At 35.3% G+C, this 22,763-nt stretch overlaps 1 protein-coding gene and 1 long non-coding RNA gene across 2 annotated transcripts; both read left to right on the top strand.

The window, feature by feature from the left end:
- Positions 1–1,269: 1,269 nt before the first annotated feature.
- LOC130053822 (uncharacterized) lies at positions 1,270–7,051 on the top strand. Its single transcript, XM_056161424.1, has 3 exons — positions 1,270–1,390; positions 1,498–2,032; positions 6,842–7,051. The coding sequence occupies exons 1-3, from the start codon at positions 1,284–1,286 to the stop codon at positions 7,049–7,051; spliced, it is 852 nt and encodes a 283-aa protein (XP_056017399.1). The 5' UTR covers positions 1,270–1,283.
- Positions 7,052–16,272: 9,221 nt separating this feature from the next.
- Positions 16,273–17,456, top strand: LOC130054256 (uncharacterized). The gene is made up of 2 exons (XR_008802553.1): positions 16,273–16,496; positions 16,580–17,456. It is a non-coding gene; the product is annotated as an uncharacterized LOC130054256 (long non-coding RNA).
- Positions 17,457–22,763: the final 5,307 nt, after the last annotated feature.

Consider the following 22,763-nt stretch of genomic DNA (forward strand, 5'->3'; position numbering starts at 1 on the left):
ATATATATATATATATAGAAAATACATACATAAATAGGATTAGGCAGCAGGCACAATGCCTACATATGTATATAAGCCCTTTCCATAGGTTAAAGGTCAGTTATGACAAAATAAAATTAATGTAGTACATAAAAATATAACAAAAGATTGAAGAAGAAGACAAATAAATGAAAAAAATAAACAATTATAAAAAGGATGGACCTAATTCGTTTCTAGTACATTATATTTTATTGAAATTTTGATATACGGTAGAATATGCAGTAAAATGTACTAAATTGACGAGGTCTGTCCCGTTTGTTACAGGTACAAAATGAAGCTAATTCATCTAAATTTTATAAAGCGGAAATTTTATCACGTCCGGTCGGGCGTCTTTACCAAAAAATTTATTCACCCGTGGAAAAATGTATACGTTTCGGGCGGTTTTTTCAAACACTGCAATATCATATTTGATTTCCCCTTCAAAACCAGAAGTAAATAATGTTCTTTTGAGTTCTATTTGAAGTGATGCATGAAAAGTAAATGAATAATGTTGCTGAATGACGTCGCGAATATTTGTAACGTTATTTGTTAAAAACGGCTGCTTTGGTGGTTTTTATCAAACTTTGACATCTTTTTGTTTAAAAAACGAACTCGATTACCCCATAATTTTTTTTTTATAAATATTTTTTGAATTGTTTTTGCTTCGCTTTGATATCAATATTATCAAGACGAACAGCACCAAATTCTGTCTATTTCAAGTTGAATTATGCAATGAATAAAGCCAATCACTATTATTTTCTATATAATTCGATGGAAAACAGTGTCGCTACCGTTCAAACAATGTTGAAGACGTAATTACTAAAAAACTGTGCCGTTGAATGAAAAACAATTTTTACAGAGTAGTATCACTGTAATGATCGTGTGCAGGATTGGACAAAACAAGATGGCAGACGACAGTTCCAAACAAAGGCAGGCTCTTAAAACTCTTCATTTTACCGACTTATTAGACGACGAATTAAGGATTTTAAAACACTGCCTGGCCAGGGAGGCATCATTAAGTTGGTTGGTTGTTGGAATTCTTACTCATGTACACATACAACTGTAAATTCATTGATCGAAGTTGACGATGTTGTCTCAATGGAACTCCAAGCGGGCGAAGATGTTTCTAAACATCTTTTCATGTCTATTATTTGAAGGACTGTAAGTGGATTTTCAACCCAGGGTGAGAAGTATTGGGATCCAGTTTAATGGCAGAGATTATGTAAGGGAACATCCTGTGATCACCCCTGACCCTGTCCAGATGCATGAGTCCTCCAGCAGCGAGGAGTCAGAGGACCAGACAAACAGATTCAACATCCGTTTATGAGCCGTCCAGTGCTAGCTCAAATGACTCTCATCTAACAGATACACAGTAAGTAACTCGTGCATATGGTCACATGATCTGATCATTTCTTTAATCGCCTTGATTTTTTTGTTTGAAATGAAAAAAATCATTTTATTGGCTTTTTGTTTTTTCAGTCATGAAGACTGTAATCCATTGGAGGAGAAGAAATTTATTGTCTCTGCATCAAAGATGTTGGGGTTATTCAACACCTGTAAGAGATGCAACAGATTCGCCACAGCTTCCATTCAACAAGTAGTTGGTACGATGGTAAAGATCGCTGCAGAGTGCGAGTTTTGTTCGTTTAAATGGCAGTGGTGCAGTCAGCCCTACCCTGGATCCATTCCTGCTGTTAATATTGGCTTGTCTTCAAGCATTCTCTTTTCGGGTGCCCTGGCTACAAAGGTTCTACGTGTCCTACAGTGCATGGGTGTTGCTACCATCAGCAGTAGAACCTTAACAACCCATCAGTCAACTCTCCTTTTTCCTGCAATCACTCGTGTTTGGGACAAGAATCAACATGATTACCTGAGACAGGCAAAAGAGAGGAATCAACCCTTTGTTATAGGAGGCGATGGCCGTGCCGACTCCCCTGGTCACTGTGCCAAGTTTGGATCCTATAGTACCACTGACCTTGAGGAAGGTGTCGTTATCGATATCAAGCTAGTGCAGGTACATTAACTGTTGTATCAAGTCTTGGCTCTAAATTATTATTACGTTTCAAATTGAAATCGCTAGCAAAGACAGGAATTCAGTTAGATTAATTTGTACATTGAATATTGATAATCCAAAAATGATTATCAACATATCATTCAACTTGCTAGCACTCAATTTTTTTTATATATATATATATATTTTTTTTAAACATACATACATTATATATATACATACATTCTGCAAAGAAACTTGTACAAAATGTTTATAAGAAGCTATCAAAGGTATATGTATATATTCTTTTCTGAGAGAGAGAGAGAGAGAGAGAGAGAGAGAGAGAGAGAGAGAGATTCAGTCATTATCTAATAACAGTGCGACATTTAACTCTGGACACGACAAAAGTCCGGACTTTCGCCAACCTTTTATTAAGGATACAAATAAACCCTTTACAAAAAAAGATGGGATTTTATGTTCACAAGACATGCACCAACATTTACACTTGTAACTATTGTAGTTTTTAAGATATTTCACCTGAAATCAAAAAATCCCATGGGATTTTGGTGGGATTTTCACTCCCACTAGGGGGGGTTTTCACTCCCACCAAAAATCCCATGGGAGAAAAAATATAATTTCTCCCATAGGATTTTAACTCCCATATTTAAACTTAATATGGGATACAATGTCCCATAGGAGGAAATGTGCCATATTTAAACTTAATATGGGATACAATGTCCCATAGGAGGAAATGTGCCATAATGAACATGAAATGGCAGTAAATATCCTATTTGGGCATGAATGGGAATAAATATCCCAAATAAAACACAGGATGGGGATTTTTATCCCATGAATATAACAGAAAATTGTATCTTAAAGAGTGTTGTTTATCATGATTCTTAAAAATGTACTTACAAGCCAAGGTATGACATTAACTTTTAAATATATGTAGTAATTATAAGCTCCTATATGTAGGCCTAACGTGTTTGTGAATAAATGTCTAAACAACATGAGAAATAATATTGGATATTAGAGCTCTGCATTATTAAACTCTTTCCCATGCAATTTTAAGTGTATATGTATAAAACCCTTTCACAAAAATATCCATATAAAATTGGACGGGACTATATTATTGCAACAAGCAGACAAGAACACTATGAAATGCTCATTCACATGCAGTTGTTCACATTCACTATTTACAACCCTTCACAGGTCGTCAGGTGTGAATATGTTCACAGAAACCGGTTAATAATAGTGTGGGTATACCATACCGTACCATCCCCTAATGGGGGAAAAACCTACAAGGATTGATACTTTACTCAAAAACTTCGTTTCAAAATAGTTCTTAAAATTATCGTCACCCACCATCCTTGTGGTTTTATAAAGGGTTGCAGTATTATTATTACAGATTAAATTACCAGTTCCTGTGATATGTTGTTGAATTGTGGAATAGGCCTAGCTCACAGGGGCTCGGTTGTCAGATATTGAAGTTTTGTATTATTTGTTCCCAAATGATAAATTGAAGTTTTGCATGATTTGTGTCCGAATAATAGATTATATAAATAAAATCCACCACCAAAATCCGCTTTTTTCGAGGTTTTAATAAAGGTGTATCATGTGTACATTAAAAAAAGTAAAGGGACGACACTCGCCATCTTGGATTTCTGGGGGGCCCTCGATTCACACGGCTTGTTTTTAACAATTTCTACTCTCTGCCTACCGGTTTCTGGCGAGATCTATGTTGGAAAAAGATCCATCGTCTGCTTATGTCTACACGCCGTATTAAAGATCCAGTGACCCGAAACATCCTCGATACCTGCCCCTACTTATGGAATGAGAGTACCAAACCCCCGTATGAGTAACCCGGACGGAGTTTACCCAAGATTGAGCGGAGGTATAAATGTCTAGGTGTTGCGTGATTGGCTAATATCAAGAGTGAAATTATTTGGAATTGAAAGAAATATTATAGAGGTTCAAATTAATTGTCAGGATGAAAAATTATCGCACAAAATCGAGAAATGACTGAGGAAATTACCACGGTAGGGGTGTGCTTAAAATGAAGTGTGTAATTTACTGCAGATTGCTATGTGTTGTAAAAAAGTACAAATATGGCCTATAAAAGGCACGGGACCCTATATATTTTTTGTCATTTTTTATCAACACTTGGAATGAACTTTGAAGTGTTTGCGGTCATTTGTTTAAAATCGATATAGTTAATTAGTGAGAGGGCCAAAGGTTAACATTGAGGTCTATGGGAAATGAATTGGTACTCTTTTCCCTTTATCGAAAGCAACGGAAGTTTGCATCGAGTGACACGACGCCTACCGGAGCTCTCCATATAATCACAGGGGTGTTCCGAATGTATACGATAAATCTAGAGAAGTCTAAGTTGAAATAAGCACTGAATTTAAATTGAATTGAGTAAACGAATGTTTTCCACGGAAGAAAAAAGAATTCAGACAATGTCGTAGCATAGTACGCTGTAAATAGTAAACTATGTAATATTTGGGAGAGATTTTATATACCAATAACTGAATGATTCTCATTAGATTAACTTACGCACAAAGTACCACAGGGGCACATGATCAAAAGAACACCTGTTTATCCACATATTGCTATATAAATATCAAATTGAAGGACGATATACCATACAAGTATTGTAAGTGTATTGTCGTTAACTCATCAGTGTTCGTTCGATTACACAAACACAAGTTGCAAGCCCATAGAAGGCGTGGGGGGGGGGGGGTGTCATGCAAACCACCCCCTTCCCCCATTTCAACTTATCTTGACCAATTAAATGTAAATCCACTTTTTTTCTATCATTAAGGGAAATTGATTATGAGTAATCTTGCCACCCCCACCCCCCCCCCCCCCAATGGGCTGTCTTTCTCCTGCTTTAGCCTTTTAAGAAGAGAAATAAAAATCCCCCTCCCCCATTTAGAATCATTCTATGGGTCCGATATGCAAAACTGTACACTGTGTGCATTGTTTATTTTCAAAGTTTTAAAGAATGTTACAATTCAACTTAAATACGACGTGCAAGAACTTTATTCAAAATAACGAAACAAAATTCTATCATATTTTAGGCTTCTCCAAAATATCAGTAAATATGAAAATGGAAACATTCCATTGTCAGCAGCTTGGCCGTTTATCAATAAATTGTGACCATTTTAAAGCAAAGTCAACACTTTTTATTAAAGAGCTGCTGTTTTTGCAGTGTTGATTTCTCTGGACTTACCGTATGAATTCGGAACACCCCTGTGATTATATGGAGAGCTCCGGTAGGCGTCGTGTCACTCGATGCAAACTTCCGTTGCTTTCGATAAGTAGGGGCAGGTATCGAGGATGTTTCGGGTCACTGGATCTTTAATACGGCGTGTAGACATAAGCAGACGATAGGGAGAAGTCGTTGGATCTTTTTCCAACATAGATCTCGCCAGAAACCGGTAGGCAGAGAGTAGAAATTGTTAAAAACAAGCCGTGAATCGAGGGCCCCCCAGAAATCCAAGATGGCGAGTGTCGTCCCTTTACTTTTTTTAATGTACACATGATACACCTTTTTTAAAACCTCGAAAAAAGCGGATTTTGGTGGTGGATTTTATTTATATAATCTATTATTCGGACACAAATCATGCAAAACTTCAATTTATCATTTGGGAACAAATAATACAAAACTTCAATATCTGACAACCGAGCCTCTGTGGCCTAGCTTACAACAACTTGTTTACATATTTTTTAGTGTTAAGTGCTTACGGTGCAAGATGAACTCTGCTAGGTGATGCTGAGTTGTTTAGTGAACCGAATCAGACATCTCAAACAAGATTCTCGATGATTTAACAACACAAGAATCATTTTACAAAATGCATGCTTCGGTCCATCTTTCTCCCTCCAACAAGCATATCCATTCTCAAGTCAAAGTACTTTCTCCGATTGCTACCATTACCTTAAGCGTCGAAAAGACTTTGACAGGCGTGGCCGAATAAACGGTTAACAGACGTCTCGACTCTAAGGAAGTTCGGCTCTAAGTGTTCTAAACATCTCGAGCGATTTTTATAGTGATAAACTTCTATGATTTTCGACATTTGTGTATCAATGTTTTGATGAATATTGTAGACTTTTCCCCCCTAAAGCAAAGCATTGTTATCACAAATTTTTAGACCTACTTACAAATGTATCAACCCCGAGATCCGCCACTAATTAGTTACAAAAGTTGTGTGGTTACAACAGTCTTCACTATCATTTAATTTCATTGGATGATAAAATAGATAGCTTTAATATTTTGAATACTTTGTATACGCAAAAGAATTAACTATACGATGTTTATTTTTCAAATAATAACTTCAGTGGCGAATGGGCGGATTCCCCGTCCCATTCCCATCCCTCACGCATAGTAATTATTTCCCCAGAATTGCCACCTAATGACCAAATATACACGACTATTGAATGTAAAACACTGGTCAGTCATTGTGTACTTCCAATTAATTAACAATCTACCCTCGTAAATCCTAATCGTTACTATTCGTTGGACATGAAACCTTAAGGCCAGATGATATAAACAAACTTTTCTACCTTTAGCACTGAAGAGTTCCCATGGTAAAAAAATAGTTTGGTTGGTTTTGGTTTTGTCATTTATAGTTGTTTGGAACTCTTCTGTGTTTTAAGAGCAGGAAGGGGGGTCAGTAAACAATGTAAACAATTATGGTGCCAAAACCATTCAGGAGGAAATAATCAGGAAAAATTATTGGTAAAAAACGTCATCAAAGGTTACAGAATGCTACGAAAGGTTATGCATTATCCCTCGGACGTAAGATAGTGAATGTTGATGTGATCCAGGAGAAGTTGGATGAATCAAGAAAAAAGTGTTCAACTGGTGATAATTCACAAGAATGCCTAGGAAATGAAGACACGTATCCATCTGATGTATCAGAGAGTGAGGAATCGGAAGAGCATGAGGAGATGATTTGTTGGAGAATTGGGGAGACGAGTTGTGGAACTTGGAATTCTAGTGGACAATTTGGAAAAAGGTTGTGCTGCGTGTGGTAGACCACTAGATTTAACAACGCATAAGACATTGTGAGGACGAAACACGGTATGGAGTTGGATCATTGCTATATATGAGATGTTAGCAGGAAGCATGCAGTCATCTTTCTCCTGTTTCTACTGGGAAACGTCACAATGCAGAAACTAACGTAAAATGGCACATGAAAGAGATCCTGTATTAGGCATTTCTTTATTTTTTTTTTCAGAGATGAATATAGCAAAGAAAAATCAAGAGTGACAAAACAAAAACATAAAAAAAACTGTAAAATCATAAATGCCATTGTAAATTATTTTCAGAAGTTGTAAAATTTTACTCTTATATTATGGGAGATAACTCTTCTTTGTCTTTAGAAAATCAGCCAATGTGATTTTTACAGTTTTGTTCTACTCAGAAAATTCACCCCGTATGGTATATGATTTTTAAGTTGATATTACACTTTAAACATTAAGTCAACATATTATGAAGTTTATTTTAATTTGTAAACCTTTAATTAGGGTGCAATGTCCATATATGTAATTTTATTGAAGCAGCAATTGATATTTTCCAAGTGTAAAATTTGTAATGCATTAATATTTTACACGTTATGTTGTAAATCTAATATCAGTACACTCTGTTCTCCCTGACAACCATTTTTTTTAGGTATAGAAAAGGTAAATAAATGAAGAATAAACTAATTTACCATGATAACTGTTTTGCACTTTTTTGGAAATACGGAAAATATTTCACTCTCCAAGTCAAAGGGGAAAAGAATTCAAGGAATTATCCACTTTTATAAAAGAATAACATCATATAAAGTCTCTTCGAAAGAAAAAAAATTGTTTGTATCATCTGTCCTTAAATCAATCCATTGACACTACTTAGTCAACGATTTTGTATGTGATACATTTCTATGATCTCGGACATTTATATATCAGGATTGTCTGATTTATTTATCATTATTCCAAAAGCAAAGTACATGTACTGTTATCACGATTTTATACCTGCTTCTTATAATACCCCCCCCCCCCCCCGATCCGCCACTAGCTAGATTAATTCTGGTGATACATGTAACAGCGGTACTCACCTATCATTCTAACTTATTGAAAGTTAAAATGCATGTAGATATAATGTAAACATTTTGAATACTTTATATATATAAAGGACCATTAACTTTAGTGGTGGATGACCGAGAACGACACCCCACCCCCACTTAGCACAATTCAATTTCTAATATTGACAAGCGGCCCATTTTGACCAGATAGACATTACCCTTGAACGTAAAGCACTGGTCAGTCATTGTATTTTCCAATTAACAAACTTCACCACTGAGTCTTGGCCGTTACGTTTCGTCGGACACTAAGCCACTAACACTATCTAGTCACTGATTTTGTACGTGATAAATTCCTATGATCTTTACTCGTATGTTTCATTGCTTATTTGGAGTTTCTATTTGTTTGGGTTTTCTAATTTTTCTTTCTTCAAAAGTAAAGTATTCATATTGCAATTTAACCCCCTGGATCCGCCACTTTTTAGGTAAACGTATTGTGTTGATGTATAATAATTAGGTAAATGAAGTCAATGGATATCTGCGGTAATATTTAGCGTTATTCACTTAGCTTCCTAACCATATTGAAAGTTGAAATAGACAACGTTAACATTTCGAATAAATAATCATACGATGTTAATTTTGAATATTTTGAAATTAAAAAAAAACTTTGGAGGTGGAGGAGCGGAAGCCACCCCTCCTCCTGCACGATTTATGGTTCAAAATTGACAAAAGGTTCGTTTTGACCAGATAGAAATGGCACTTTCAAACGGAAAATATTGGTCAATCATTGTGTACTTCCAATTAACAAACTACTCCCACTGTACTCTACTTAGTCCCTGGTATTCTACAATGTACAATTTAAATATTTCATATCTGTATAGTAAATAGTCACACGATGTTTAGTTCAGAAATAAAAAAAATGTAGTGGGGACACTGGTCAGTCATTGTGTATTCCTAATTAACAAACTACCCTTTTAAATCCTACTTGTTACGGTTCGTCAGACAGGACAACATATCCGAACTAGTCTTGTATGTATGGGCGTACTTATTTATTGTAATTAAGGTCTTCCGCTTCCAAATGGAAACCTGTTATCATTAACAATTAATTGTTATTCTACTTAGTCATCGATTTTTTTACGTGATACTTTCTATGATCTCGGACATTTATATATATCAGGTTTGTCTTGTTTATTTATCATTATTCCAAAAGCAAAGTACTGTTATCACGATTTTATTCTTCTTACCCCTCTGGATCCGCCACTAGCTAGATAATTTTGTTGATACCTATAACAGCGGTACTCACCTATCATTCTAACATTATTGGAAGTTAAAATGCAAGTAGATATAATGTTAACATTTTGAATACTTTACATATATAAAGGAATTAATCATATGATGTTTATTAACTTTAGTGGTGGATGACCGAGAGCGAAAATATCTCCTCCCCCTCGCACAATTCAATTTCTAGAATTAACAAGTGGCCCATTTTGACTAGATAGACCGTAAAGCACTGGTCAGTCATTGTGTATTTCCAATTAACAAACTTCACCATTGAGTCTTGACCGTTACGCTTCGTCGGACACTAAGCCACTAACACTACCTAGTCACTGATTTTGTACGTGATAAATTCCTATGATCTTTACTCGTATGTTTCAATGCTTATTTGGAGTTTCTATTTGTTTGGGTTTTCTATTTTTTCTTTCTTCAAAAGTAAAGTATTCATATTGCAATTTAACCCCCTGGATCCGCCACTTTTTAGGTAAACGTATTGTGTTGATGTATAATAATTAGGTAAATGAAGTCAATGGATATCTGCGGTAATATTTAGCGTTATTCACTTAGCTTCCTAACTATATTGAAAGTTGAAATAGACAACGTTAACATTTTGAATAATTTAAATGTTTAGAATAGATAATCATGCGGTGTTTATTTTTGAATATTTTGAAATTTAAAAAAAACTTTAGCGGCGAAGGAGCAGAAGCCACCCCTCCTCCTGCACCATATATTGTCCAAAATTGACAAAAGGCTCGTTTTGACCAGATAGAAATGGCACTTGAACAGAAAATACTGATCAGTCATTGTGTACTTCCAATTAACAAAGTACCCCCCATTGTACTCTACTTAGTCCCTGATATTCTACAATGTACAATTTGAATACTTCATATCTGTACAGGAAATAATCACACGATGTTTAGTTCGGAAATAAAAAAAATATTGTGGTCCCATTGGTCACCCATTGTGTATTCCCAATTAACAAACTACCCTTTTAAATCCTACTCGTTACGCTTTGTCGGACACGACAACATAAGACATTGACCCTAACCGAACAAATCTTGTTTATTGTAATTAAGGTCTTCTGTTTCCAAATGAAAACCTAAATCAGATATCATTAAGGTCTTCCGTTCCCAACTGAAGATTTCGTTGTTATTCTTGACACTACTTAAAGAAAAGAAAAAATTAGTGGTCCCAATAGTCAGTCATTTTGTATTCCCAATTAACAAACTACCTTATTAAATTCTACTCGTTACGCTTCGTCAGACACGAGATCATAAGCCATTGACCCTAACCTATCTAGTCTATAGTATATATGGGTTTTCTTGTTTACTGTAATTCAGGTCCTCCACTTCCAACTGAAGACCTCATTGTTATATCTGTTATCATTATGGTCTTGAACCGCTTCCAACGGAAGATTTCGTTGTTATTCTTGACACTACCTAGAGACAGATTTTCTACCTCATAAATTTCTATGATTTCGAACATTTATGTATCGATGATTTGTTGTTTGTTGTAATTGTTTTGGTGGAAGCTTTACTGGAGTTGAAATAGTTACGGTTGATATTGATATTGGGAATAGATTTTACAACGAAAGAACTAATACTCTCTTCATTACTTTGAAAACTTTAGTAGCGGACTGATGAAATCACCCACCCCTTCCCCAACCCCTCGACCAGCCATCACGTATAGTTCATTTTCCAAACTGTATAAATGTAACACTTGATCGTAAAATACTGATCAATCAATGTATATTCCTAATCAACAAAATACCTTTAAAAGTGCGACATTTAACTCTGGACACGACAAAAGTCCGGAGTTTTTGTCTATGACAACCACATATTTTCTTCAATAAAAACATTGAAATTTCACTCTGTCGTTACATGTACGTATACAACGCGATCTAATCAAGCCAGTGTAGAGGCGCCCCATGCGAAAATTACCCTTATCAAATGTTACATACTTCGGTTTTTTATTGAGCTTAATCCTACATATTGCATATCTATATAATTTTCAAAAAAATATATGAAAAATTTTACCTGTATCAAAATTCTTTCTGTTTTATACTTTCTAAATTTTATCATAGAGTTAACTAACATTCTCACTTGCGGATTTAAGGGGCGTGGAGATCGCACTCCCCCCCCCCCCCCCCCCCCCCCCCCCCCCCTCATTTCAAAGATAAGAATTTAATGTGCTTGAAATTGCACATTACCTGTAATGCTTCAATATTTTCTCCCATAAGGGAGGGGGACAACCCCTTCCGAACCACCCTAACCGTGATTTGGTTAGTCCTCAATTACAAAGTCACAGTAGTCCAATATCCAGTTTATTTAGGGCTCTTACATATAATATGTATATCAGATATGTTTTATCCCGTGGGGATCCGGTGTTGTATTATAGACCCCCCCCCCCCCCCCCGAAAAAACGGGCCCGGAATAGAAAAGCGCCCCAGCATATCATTTCTCCCTATGTACAAAGTCAGTATAGAGTCTCCCCCTTGGCGGAAAAATCGCCCTGGTATAGACCCCCCCCCCCCCCCCGTTTCCGAATTTCATTTGTTATAGTTTAATGAGATAGATATGCGCTCATTAATATTACGATATTCATAAAACAAACGAATATTTTGTTGTTGTTGAGATGAAGTTGGGTTTACACGCTGAAAACTTTGAAATGCATATTGTAAATACAATATGTTTCCCAAAAGACTTTAACGATGGTCAATATCAGTAGGATTTTTCGTAAAAAGTCGACTAAAAGATGTATAATTAAGATATCTGAAAAGTAAAATAGATGAACTGTATAAATAAAAGTAATTCAATTTTCTCGTTTATTTAAATTCAAAAAACAATTTTAAAGTTCTTCCCAACTTTACTAATTCAAATGTTAGATACTAGTAAATAACGATAAAGACTAAGATAAAGATTAAGATGTCTGAATGAATTTTGATATACCATTACACGATTTGAACGATTTCCTTTTTTTTTTTAAATCATAAGATGATTGTTCACGATACACAAGAGAAAAAAAATCAGAAGAATTACTGGGTCTAGATAAGCATGAGAATTCTAGTAATAGAAATGGAAACAGATACATAGCTAAAATGTAAGAAGGGGGGTGTACTGTCATTTAGGGGGAATTTCTATACTGGGACGGTTTTTCCTAGGGGGGGATTAGACCCGGGTTAATTCTTCCTAGGGGGAAAGTCTATGCCAGACCCATCTTTCCGGGGGGGGGGGGGGGATGTCTATCCCGGGCCCATTTTTCCGGAGGGAAAGTCTATGCGGGGGAAAATCTTATGCTTTACAACACCGGGTTTGAATAGGTCCTCAGTACTCCTTGCCTGTCGTAAGAGACGACTCAATGGGGCAGTCCTTCGGATGAGAACGCAAAAACCGAGGTCCAGTGTCTCAGCAGCTGTGGCACGATAAATTCCCTCCCTGCTCAAAGGCCGAGTTTTCAGCCCTTCACCGGCAATGGTGACGTCTCCATATGAGTGAAAAATTCTCGAGAGGAAACTTAAACAATATCCAATCAATCAAATCTGAGTGTCTGTTTTCATATCCATGCAACGTGTGTCTCTAGTACTTTATGCATTCTAAGGAAAGATCATGCACCCAATGTTGGGAATAAACTAAGTAAACTCAATTTGTACACCTTTATTGGGATATAGTTTTAGCATTTTTTTTCATTAATATTAAGTATATGCATGCCAAATATACAGCTTTTAAGAAGAATCTAAGATATGCAATCAAAATACTTTAGAGAGTACTGGTGCTAGTTTTTGCAATAAAAAGAAGAGAGAAAAAGCGGGAGCTTTCATAGGCTTTGTCCCCTGGAACCACCCAGGACTCTGTCCTGGACATACTGGGGTCTAAAGGCGGTCTCTAGACCCACCCACCCACTTCTCCGGGCCCCAAACTGAAATATTACATCCGCCTCTGACTACAATACATAATTCATGGTTACCTCGCTTTAAAATCAACAGATGTAAATTCATGTAATACTACACAATTGTCAATTACTTGAATGTGGCCATTTGCATGGATCTTGAAAGATATCTGAATTTGTAAAATTCAATTATCCCCTAGATCATAACGCGAGAGTCTGAAGAAGAGAGCCAGACAGTCAGACAGCAGAATGGCATGCGCACGTGCGTGTAGATTCCTCTTTTCCAAAATCATTTCATACTAGAGCATTACACACCCGTTTTTATTTGTCAAGCTGCGTTTTTGAAATATCAAAATCTTCAATTCAAAATACCCAATCTAAGCTTCGATGATTCGGGCTGTATGAACTTCGTAATATCAGGGGCGGATCCAGGAATTGCGGTTACGGGGGGCGCCACTTTATGAGGCAGGGCGTCGGGGGGGGGGGGGTGGGGGGGGTGGGGGGGGGGCTTGAGGATTTTACAGATTTTATAGGGCTTGAAATATGTCTCCTATTTAGTCATTTCTGAAATTAATAAAATGACTCAAATTTTAAGGGTTTTTGGAACAAAATTAAGTTCTCCCAATAAAGTAATGCAAGAAATCAAAAGATTTTGTCATTTATTTCTCCGGGAGTGGAAGAAATTATTGCTTCTTTTATCGTATAGTACATTTTTCTAAACACGATACCCCGATACATTAAATTTGAAAATTTTAGGGGCTGCACCCCCCCCCCCCTAAATCCGCCACTGAATATGTGTATGGAAATGTATCTATGTACGTGCATTTTAATAACCAATTGGGACTTCACTTCAGAGTAACACAAACTGGGACTAAAGCAATTCCTAACACTAAATGCTGGTCTGAATCCCCTTCCCCCACTCGCTTATATACCCTACAAAATTTACCTGCAATATTACATAATATTTACTAATGTCAACTTTTATAAGTTATTTAAAAACATGGAATTTACAAATGGATGAAAAATACGGATTTCACTACGTAGACGTAGGTGTACAAGTGGTTTTCGTCAAGTTTCCGCACGCATTTTTCATCTTGAAAGCTTTCTCCCTGCAGAAACTTGGTGTGTCCTGCTGAAACTTGATATATCTACGTTGTTTTCAAGTAGCTGATACATTTCGGTTTGCAGAAACTGTTCATTTTTAGTATGCACATTGCTATACTGATAGTCTTCCGCAACGTTTTGATAAGTTTCCGCAATATTTTAGTTCTGTATCAGTTTGTACATTATGGTGTATACCAATTTTCAGCTTTGCGGAAACTTACTGAGACTTTATTTTATCATCGCCATGTAATTATAATAGGATGTTTGTGTTGCAATCAATATATAAAAATTTTAAAAAGATAACTGAAAACACTCAGACTAAATGCAAAGACCGCCTGTTACATGTATAATTTGCGGAATGTCCCCCCCCCCCTTTTCTTGTTAATCTCACCCCCCTCCCTTTGGAGGGATGGTGGTGGTGGTGTTCATTTGTACTAATGAAGTATCACCTATAAGGTGTCAGTATATTCTGGTGGATTATTGCAATATACACGTAGATATGAGGAGATACTGTCTGTATAAGTTGACAGCTCATCAAACGCACCTCCTGCGTTGTGAAAGTGAAAATAGCTGCAATCCTCGCCGGCGGATTTATGGTAAGGTTCAATTTCACCAACTATTTGCGATAATGTGCTCCAAGAAGATTTTCTTAAAGATTACAATTATTCTAAATGAACCCTGTGCTTCGCAATGTAGTTCTTGTTCATCAGTGGCGGATCGAGAGGGTTGTAGTCACTCCACTTTTACTTCCATAGTTTTAAACAAAACTGGTCATTTTACCAGTTTGAGATATTCACCCCTCTTTGGGGCGGAATAGGCACAAACTTGGGTCGCAATCCGCCCATCCTTAAAAAAATTTCTGGATGCGTCCTTGCCCGTGGAGAACAATATGTAGAGTGCACTTGTAAATATAGTAAATATTGTAAATATAGTCTGTAATGATAATACGGGTCTATACCATACCACCTACTAATAAAAACACGGAGGTGGTATGGTATAGACACTCATTGTTATCATTACAGACAAAATTACCGGTTTCTGTGATTAGACAAATATTGATTTATGTTTACAAAATAAAAATTAAATCAAAATCTGAACCAGGAAAGCTTAATTGATTCCCAACTACATGGAAATGGACATAAGATAATAGTGATATTGTTCATAATGCATAAGATATAATTGCAAAGCTCTATCTGTTGGTATATTAAATATATTAAAGGTACATATATCTTGAAATTTAAAGATTTTTTTTTTAAACAAAAAAAAAAAAACAACAAAAAACCACTCAATGAAATAATTGATTCCAGTGGTTCCAGCAGGTGTCAAACAAATCTTTTTCACCATTTTTATATGCAATATGTCTTTGAGTTTCATAAAATGTATTCATTAGCGATATCGCAACATTTACATTCAGTAGTATTTAAGAAATAAGATATCATTTTAAAATATTTTTCGGGATATAAATACGGGTTGGTCACGTGATCAAATTCCATAAAGCCCGAAGGGCTTTATGGAAAATTTGATCACGTACCAACCCGTATTTATATCCCGATAAATATTTTAAAATGATATCTTATTACTTATATTTACATTTTTGATCGATAACCATGGCTAAATTGTGTTAACAACACGTTTCCATACTTTCGATGTTGTTGACCTACTAATGCTTCGTTCAAAATGACGACAACACAAAACAAAGTTCCATCAAACGAAGAACTGTTTTAATCATTAAGACGCTAAAAGGCAAGTATATGAACAAAAACATATACATTAAATCAAAAGTAAATAATGAACAACTCTTCCTTATAATGTCCAATTTTGTAAAAAAAAAAAAAAAAAAAAAAAAAAAAAAAAAAAAAAAAAAACCCTGATAATTTGAACTCTGGCGGAAGTTTGGGGTGCGCGCAACGTTACACTAGCAGTTGTGATACGGTTTCACTTTTGAAAGTTGAAGACGCAGTTGTTGAAGACTGATTTTGACAGATATTCTGCGGACATTACGGAATTAACAGAAGACTGAGGTGGAGGAACATGAAGAACAGGGCGGCAGTCGGCAGGTGTAGGCAAATCATTAATAGGCAGGACAGAGGACGCAGATGAATCTCCTGAAGGAACTGACATCGCAGAGGATGTGCCACATGTGGAAGTGCACGAAGGTAAGGGACAGTCTGGATTGGTAATTGTTGACAGACATGAGCTCACTGTACGCTTCTGCTGACAAGATAAATTTCTGTTATAGGTCTTCAACGACGCCTCGCTTCGATGCGCCGACATAAACATGATCTGGCGTGACTGGAAACTAGCATCACTCATGGCTGTAATGGCTGTGGCACGCAGGCAGTGCGGTGTGTAAGTTTTAATACACTTTGACGACTTACAAATATCCGTCATAAATCCTGAGAATGACCTTTTTGCTAAAGGTTTAGCAGTGTACCACACTGATTGCAAAGCTGGAAGAGAGAGTGCGTCTTTGTAGCATGAGTTAAAGAAGTGTGTAGCATTGGAATCTGAATTGCTCATCAGCAGATGAAGCATCTTTATTGGACATGCTTCACTCCCTTGAATTTCATAAATTCGTTTGTCGGATGGAGCTTCATGACATCCAATTCCACCCTGGAATTTTTGTTGTTGTGTTTCATGACGAAGCGTTGCATATTCCAGGCCATTTTCATCCTTTTGGAAGTGAAATGAATCCATACGCAATTGATGGTGAAATTCTAAGCCACGGGAAATAAAATGAATTGAAAGATTGTACCACACGCATTGTCGCAGTACAACAGGAGAGGATGGTGCACATTTAAAATAGGAAGAAATTCTCTGCAGATCCTCTGTATTCTAAAAATTTCTAAAGAACTTTTAGTAAACTTGAAATCACAGAATTTTTCCCAAATCAATAGCATTAAAACCTATGACTTTTCAACACTATACACGACCATTCCTCACGATAAATTAAAGACTAGACTTTTTGACATCATAGACAGTTGCTTCTTCAACAAAAACGGAAAACGGAAATATTCATATCTAGTGATCAGTCATTCAAAAACTTACTTTGTTAAACACCACTCTGATTCCACGCACAGCTACTCTGAAGTTGAAATAAAAAATATGCTAGAGTTCCTCATTGACAATATCTTCGTGGTCTTTGGTGATCAGGTCTTCCAACAGTCTGTTGGAATTCCCATGGGCACGAATTGTGCTCCTTTGTTAGCTGACCTGTTTTTATATTCATATGAAGCAGAATTTATTGAAAAACTTCTACGTGAGAAGAAAAAATCTCTCACTGTGACCTTCAATTCGACTTTTAGATATATCGATGACGTTTTGTCTATTAACAATGATAGCTTTCATTCATATGTCGATTTGATATATCCCTGTGAGCTCGAAATAAAGGACACCACAGAGTTGTCCACTTCTGCTTCATACTTAGATATTTTATTGAAAGTAGACATTAACGCCAAACTAACAACTCAACTGTATGACAAACGGGATGATTTCAGCTTCTCCATCGTCAAATTCCCACATTTATGTAGCAATATTCCATTATCACCTGCATATGGTGTTTATATATCTCAACTGAGTCGATATGCAAGAGCTTGTTCTGGGTATAGTCAGTTTTTAAATCGAGGTAAGCTACTGACAAACAAGTTGATGGTACAGGGATTTCAACAGTCTCGATTGAAGTCAGCATTTCGCAAATTCTATGGTCGTTATAACGATCTAGTTCGTCAATACAACCTCGCATTGGGTCAAATGCTGTCTGACGTGTTTCATACCGATTGTTAAGCCGTTCTTGGCACACTGATTTTGACTGCGGATAACTTCGTTTACCTGATCAGGATAAGGGGCTCATGGCGGGTGTGACCGGTCAACAGGGGATTCTTACTCCTCCTAGGCACCTGATCCCACCTCTGGTGTGTCCAGGAGTCCGTGTTTGCCCAACTATCTATTTTGTATTGCTTGTAGGAGTTATGAGATTGATTACTATTCGTTATCTTCACCTTGCATGGATAATATCTTTGTGGTTTGTTGCCCTGGATGCCCCTGTTTTTGTCATACATTTTAATATCCCATCCAGAGTGTGATTCGCAGTTTTAAATTCTTTGTCTCTTACAACATCGATGGATCTACCCAAATCCTGCAGGAAATATTTGTTGTAACTTGCTAGCAAGATATTTGTTCATATCTGTATTTCATTATTTGCTTTAGCCTTACATCTTTTATTTTTGTTTAATTATTTATTTTTTAACTATTTTCCTCCAATTAGGGCCTATTTCATTTCTAATACTTTTCGGTTTTACTATTATGTACATGCTTTTTTACTCATGAATTTGTTGATCAAATAAACAGCTAAAATATTGATAATATTATTTGATTTGCATGAAATGTACATTTCAACTGTACCTTGAAATAGCTTGATCCCCCATTTTGTACTTCTCTTTGTTGATGCAGATTGCCTTGCATCCTGAAATTCTCACATATCATTTTCAGAGACCGTTTTGAATCTTTTGGGTGGTGGGGGTGTTGAAACAGGCACACTTGGGCAGAGCAGACCCTCCATATCTGACATTTTCAGATTTTGTTTCATTTCATTAGTTTCCTCAACACTCTGAGGTGCCATAAAGGAAAGATCTAGTGATGCAAATATATCATCGTCTTGCAGAAAGTACAATTCCACCTCACCTATATCAAAGTCGCCAAAGCCGGCCATTGTTTACATACGAGTGACCAGGAGTCAGTGTAGCAGACGTAATTTTAGACACACTAAGTGAGACAGTGTTTTACAGAAATGTCTTTATTATTGATGAAAGTCCACTGCTTGGAATAAAAATGAAATCATAAATACATTTTGTGATGTTGATTTCATCTATTTATAGACTTCTGTAAAATGCGGAAGCGATGGCTTGATGTGTATTGCCTTAGTAAAAGTAGTACCGGTAACCTTTTTTTTTTTTTATCAAATATTCATACGCACAGCCATGACCTCTGTTGACCCCGTAGTAGATTTATGCAGGGATAAATACGTTTTGCTCGTCATAGTGTTATGTAGGAGAAAACAGTTGCAAATGTAAATATAGATATAATATTTCAGCCAAAGAACAAGATTATTTTGTATAGTTTTCTTTTCATCCAAAAATAAAATTATTTTTTGTTATTGATATTTGAAGATTGGTCTTATGTTCAAAACAAACTTCAAATTCTCTTAAGAAATGCTGAACACTATCACATTCCCAAAACAAATGTTCAATTGTTTCTTCTTCTATCTGACAGAATGCACAATTCTTATCATCTCTAATTTTGATTTTGAATAAGTATGAGTTTGAAGCTAAAATTTTGTTCAGAATTCTGTATTGAAACCATTGCAGTTTACAATTACTTGTAACTTTAAAGGGCAATCTGAAGATCATTTTACATTCTGTGTCATTTAATTCAAATATTTCATTCCACTTTCTTTTACCAGTGGGTTCTGTGCAGTTTTGATTAAGAAGAGTATAAAATTTTCTTGATTTTTTGCATCGTAGAAGAGTGTCTATACTCGACATAATCAAAGGGTTTGTTAATTTAATTATTTTTTTTTTATCAAACTTGACTTTTTTCATCCATGCTTTAATAACATTTATGACACTCATATATTCTAAAAAATTAATTTTCACTTTTAGATAAATGTTACAGAAAGATTCATAAGTCAGGAACAAACCCTCTTCATCAATAAGGTCATTAAGGTATTTAATATTATTGTGAAACATGGATTTATTAAGAAATGCTTTCCCACCCACAAGAAAGTTAGAATTGTAAAATATCGGAGTATCTGCTGTTACTGTAAATGGATTTTGTTTATGCTGTAGCTCAATCCAAGAATCAAATACATCAACCCAAAATTTGTTTTTCAGCGATGTCTTTATGTTTTTTATGTATTCTATTCCACATGTAGTAACTTTATTAAAATCTAAATTTGGTATGAAATTATGCAAACCTCTACCTGAAAAAAGGAGTTGTCTCATCCAAAACAATTTTAAAGAGGCTATAAAAACCTTTACAGTGATCATTTTTAACCCACCATCCTCATATTGCTTTACGATTACCTCTTTTTTAATTCTATGTTGAGAATGGCTCCACAGGAAAGAAAAGAATAGTTTATCTAATTCTTTACAATAGCTGTCATCGGGATTTGGAATTGCTATAAAAATATGATTTAACAGAGGCAAGACCAGAGTTTTGATAACAGTAATTTTTCCTATTGGTGTCAAATGTCTTTTCTCCCATTGATTTAAGATTGATTTTATTCTGCTTAGCTTTGGCTGATAATTTAGTTTTGACATGTTCTGTAACTCTACATCAAAATTAATTCCAAGTAGAGTAAACTTACAAGTCCCCCAATTCAGATGAAAGTCTTTAGAAAGGGTATCCTGACTATATTTTTTTTATCCAATCCATACTGTATTGGTTTTTGAAAAATTAACTTTTTGTCCTGACATGTCAGAGAAGTGTTGCAATACTTTTATTGTTTCTAGAAGGGATTCCTTGCTACCATCAAGTATAATTGATGTATCATCGGCTAGTTAGGAAATTTTCTTTTCATTATTATTTATAGTTATTATACCTTTAATACTTTTATTTTCTCTTATTTGTATAGCTAAAATTTCTGCGCAAAAAGAAAAATATAAGGTGATAAAAGATCACCTTGTCTACGTCCTCTTTGAATGTTGAAAGATGCCGAGAGATTGCCACCTTGGTTAATAGTAGATATGTGATAGAATAATTTCACCCATTCATGAATATCAGGTCCAAACTTAAAATAAGTTAAGGTCTTTTGTATAAAATTACATGAGAGGGTATAGAAGGCTTTCTCAAAGTCAGTAAGTAGTAAAAGACCTGGGATTTCTTTTTCTTCAGTATACTGCATAATATCATAAATTAGTCAGGTATTTTCTCCTATATACCTATTAGAAATGAAGCCAGTTTGATCAGGATTGATAAGTTTATCCAAGTAAATCTTTAATCTATTTGCAATGGTACCAGAAGCTATTTTATATATAGTGTTCAGAAGTGTAATTGGACTCCAGTTTTTAAGATAGTGTCTTGATTTGTCTCCTTAAGGTAAAAGTGTAATAATTTCATGTCTCTGTGTTATTGACAGAGTGCCATTTTCATATGAAGAGTTGATAGACCTTACAACAAATGTACCAAGGTATTTCCAAAAAACTTTAAAAAACTCAGCTGAGAACCCATCAGAGCCTGGTGATTTATTTGCTTTCATTTTACTTAGTGTTGTAGAAGCCTCCTTCAATGTAATTTTACCTTCTAAAATCATAGATTCCTCTCTGGATAACTTGGGAATATCCTCATACTTTAATTCAAAATTTAAGTCAACTATGTTTATTTCCTGATTAGGTATTGAATATAAATTGTCATAAAATTGCTTTCTTTGATCCAATATTTCAAACTGGTCTTGAATTATCTCCCCACTATCTTTTATAAGTTTGGGAATTATCTTACTAGTAAAATTTCTTGATTCTAAACTACAAAAATAATGTGTTGGTTTTTCTCCTTCTTCTGTACATTTTGCTCTGCTTCTTACATATATTCCTTGAAGTCTATGGTTTCTGAGTTTTTCCAGTTTTTGTTGTTTTTTATTTAGTTCCTCTATCTTGTGTTCAGAACTATTTTGTTCTAAAACTTTAATTTCTTCTATTAATTTTTTTTCTTCTTTCACTTGTTTATTTTTTTTATATGCAGAGTAAGAAATGCTTTTTTCCTCTTATTTCCATAAGTAAAGTTTCTAGGAATAACTGATCATTAATTGTGAAACATACATCTTCATCTGACACTGCATCAAGATTATTAAAATCATAAACAGGAACTGCATATTGTTTTTTCAAATTCAAAATAACCTCTCTGATACAATCTACATGTAGATATTCCTTATCACCAAGTAAAGAATTGTTGAATTTCCATAAGACTCTTCCCTTTTTAAAATCATTGAAAGTTAAATTCAGTGTTATCATAGAATGATCAGACCTGTAACTTGGTTCAACTGTACATGTATTAAGACAAGGTAGCAATGACTCGGACATGATAAAAAGTCTAATCTACTTTGTTTAAATGGGTTTTTCTTTCTCCATGTGTACCTGCGAAGCGATTCATGGAGTTGTCTAAAAGGATCCATATAGTTATATCCTTCCATAATTTCTAGTACTTTTTCTCTAGCCTTTGGGTTATTAATAGATTTGTAATTATAGCAATCTAGTTGTGGATTTAATACTAAATTGAACTCTCCACACCATATGATATTACTACAGTTCATTTCTTCAATGGACTGTTGAATATTTTCATAAAAATTTGGTGAATCAGTATTTCGACCATATACTGTACATAAAACAACCACATGACCCTCTATACATACCTTCAGCAGGTGATAATTTCCA

This window comes from Ostrea edulis, chromosome 4 (assembly GCF_947568905.1).
Source record: "Ostrea edulis chromosome 4, xbOstEdul1.1, whole genome shotgun sequence".
Taxonomy (NCBI): domain Eukaryota; kingdom Metazoa; phylum Mollusca; class Bivalvia; order Ostreida; family Ostreidae; genus Ostrea; species Ostrea edulis.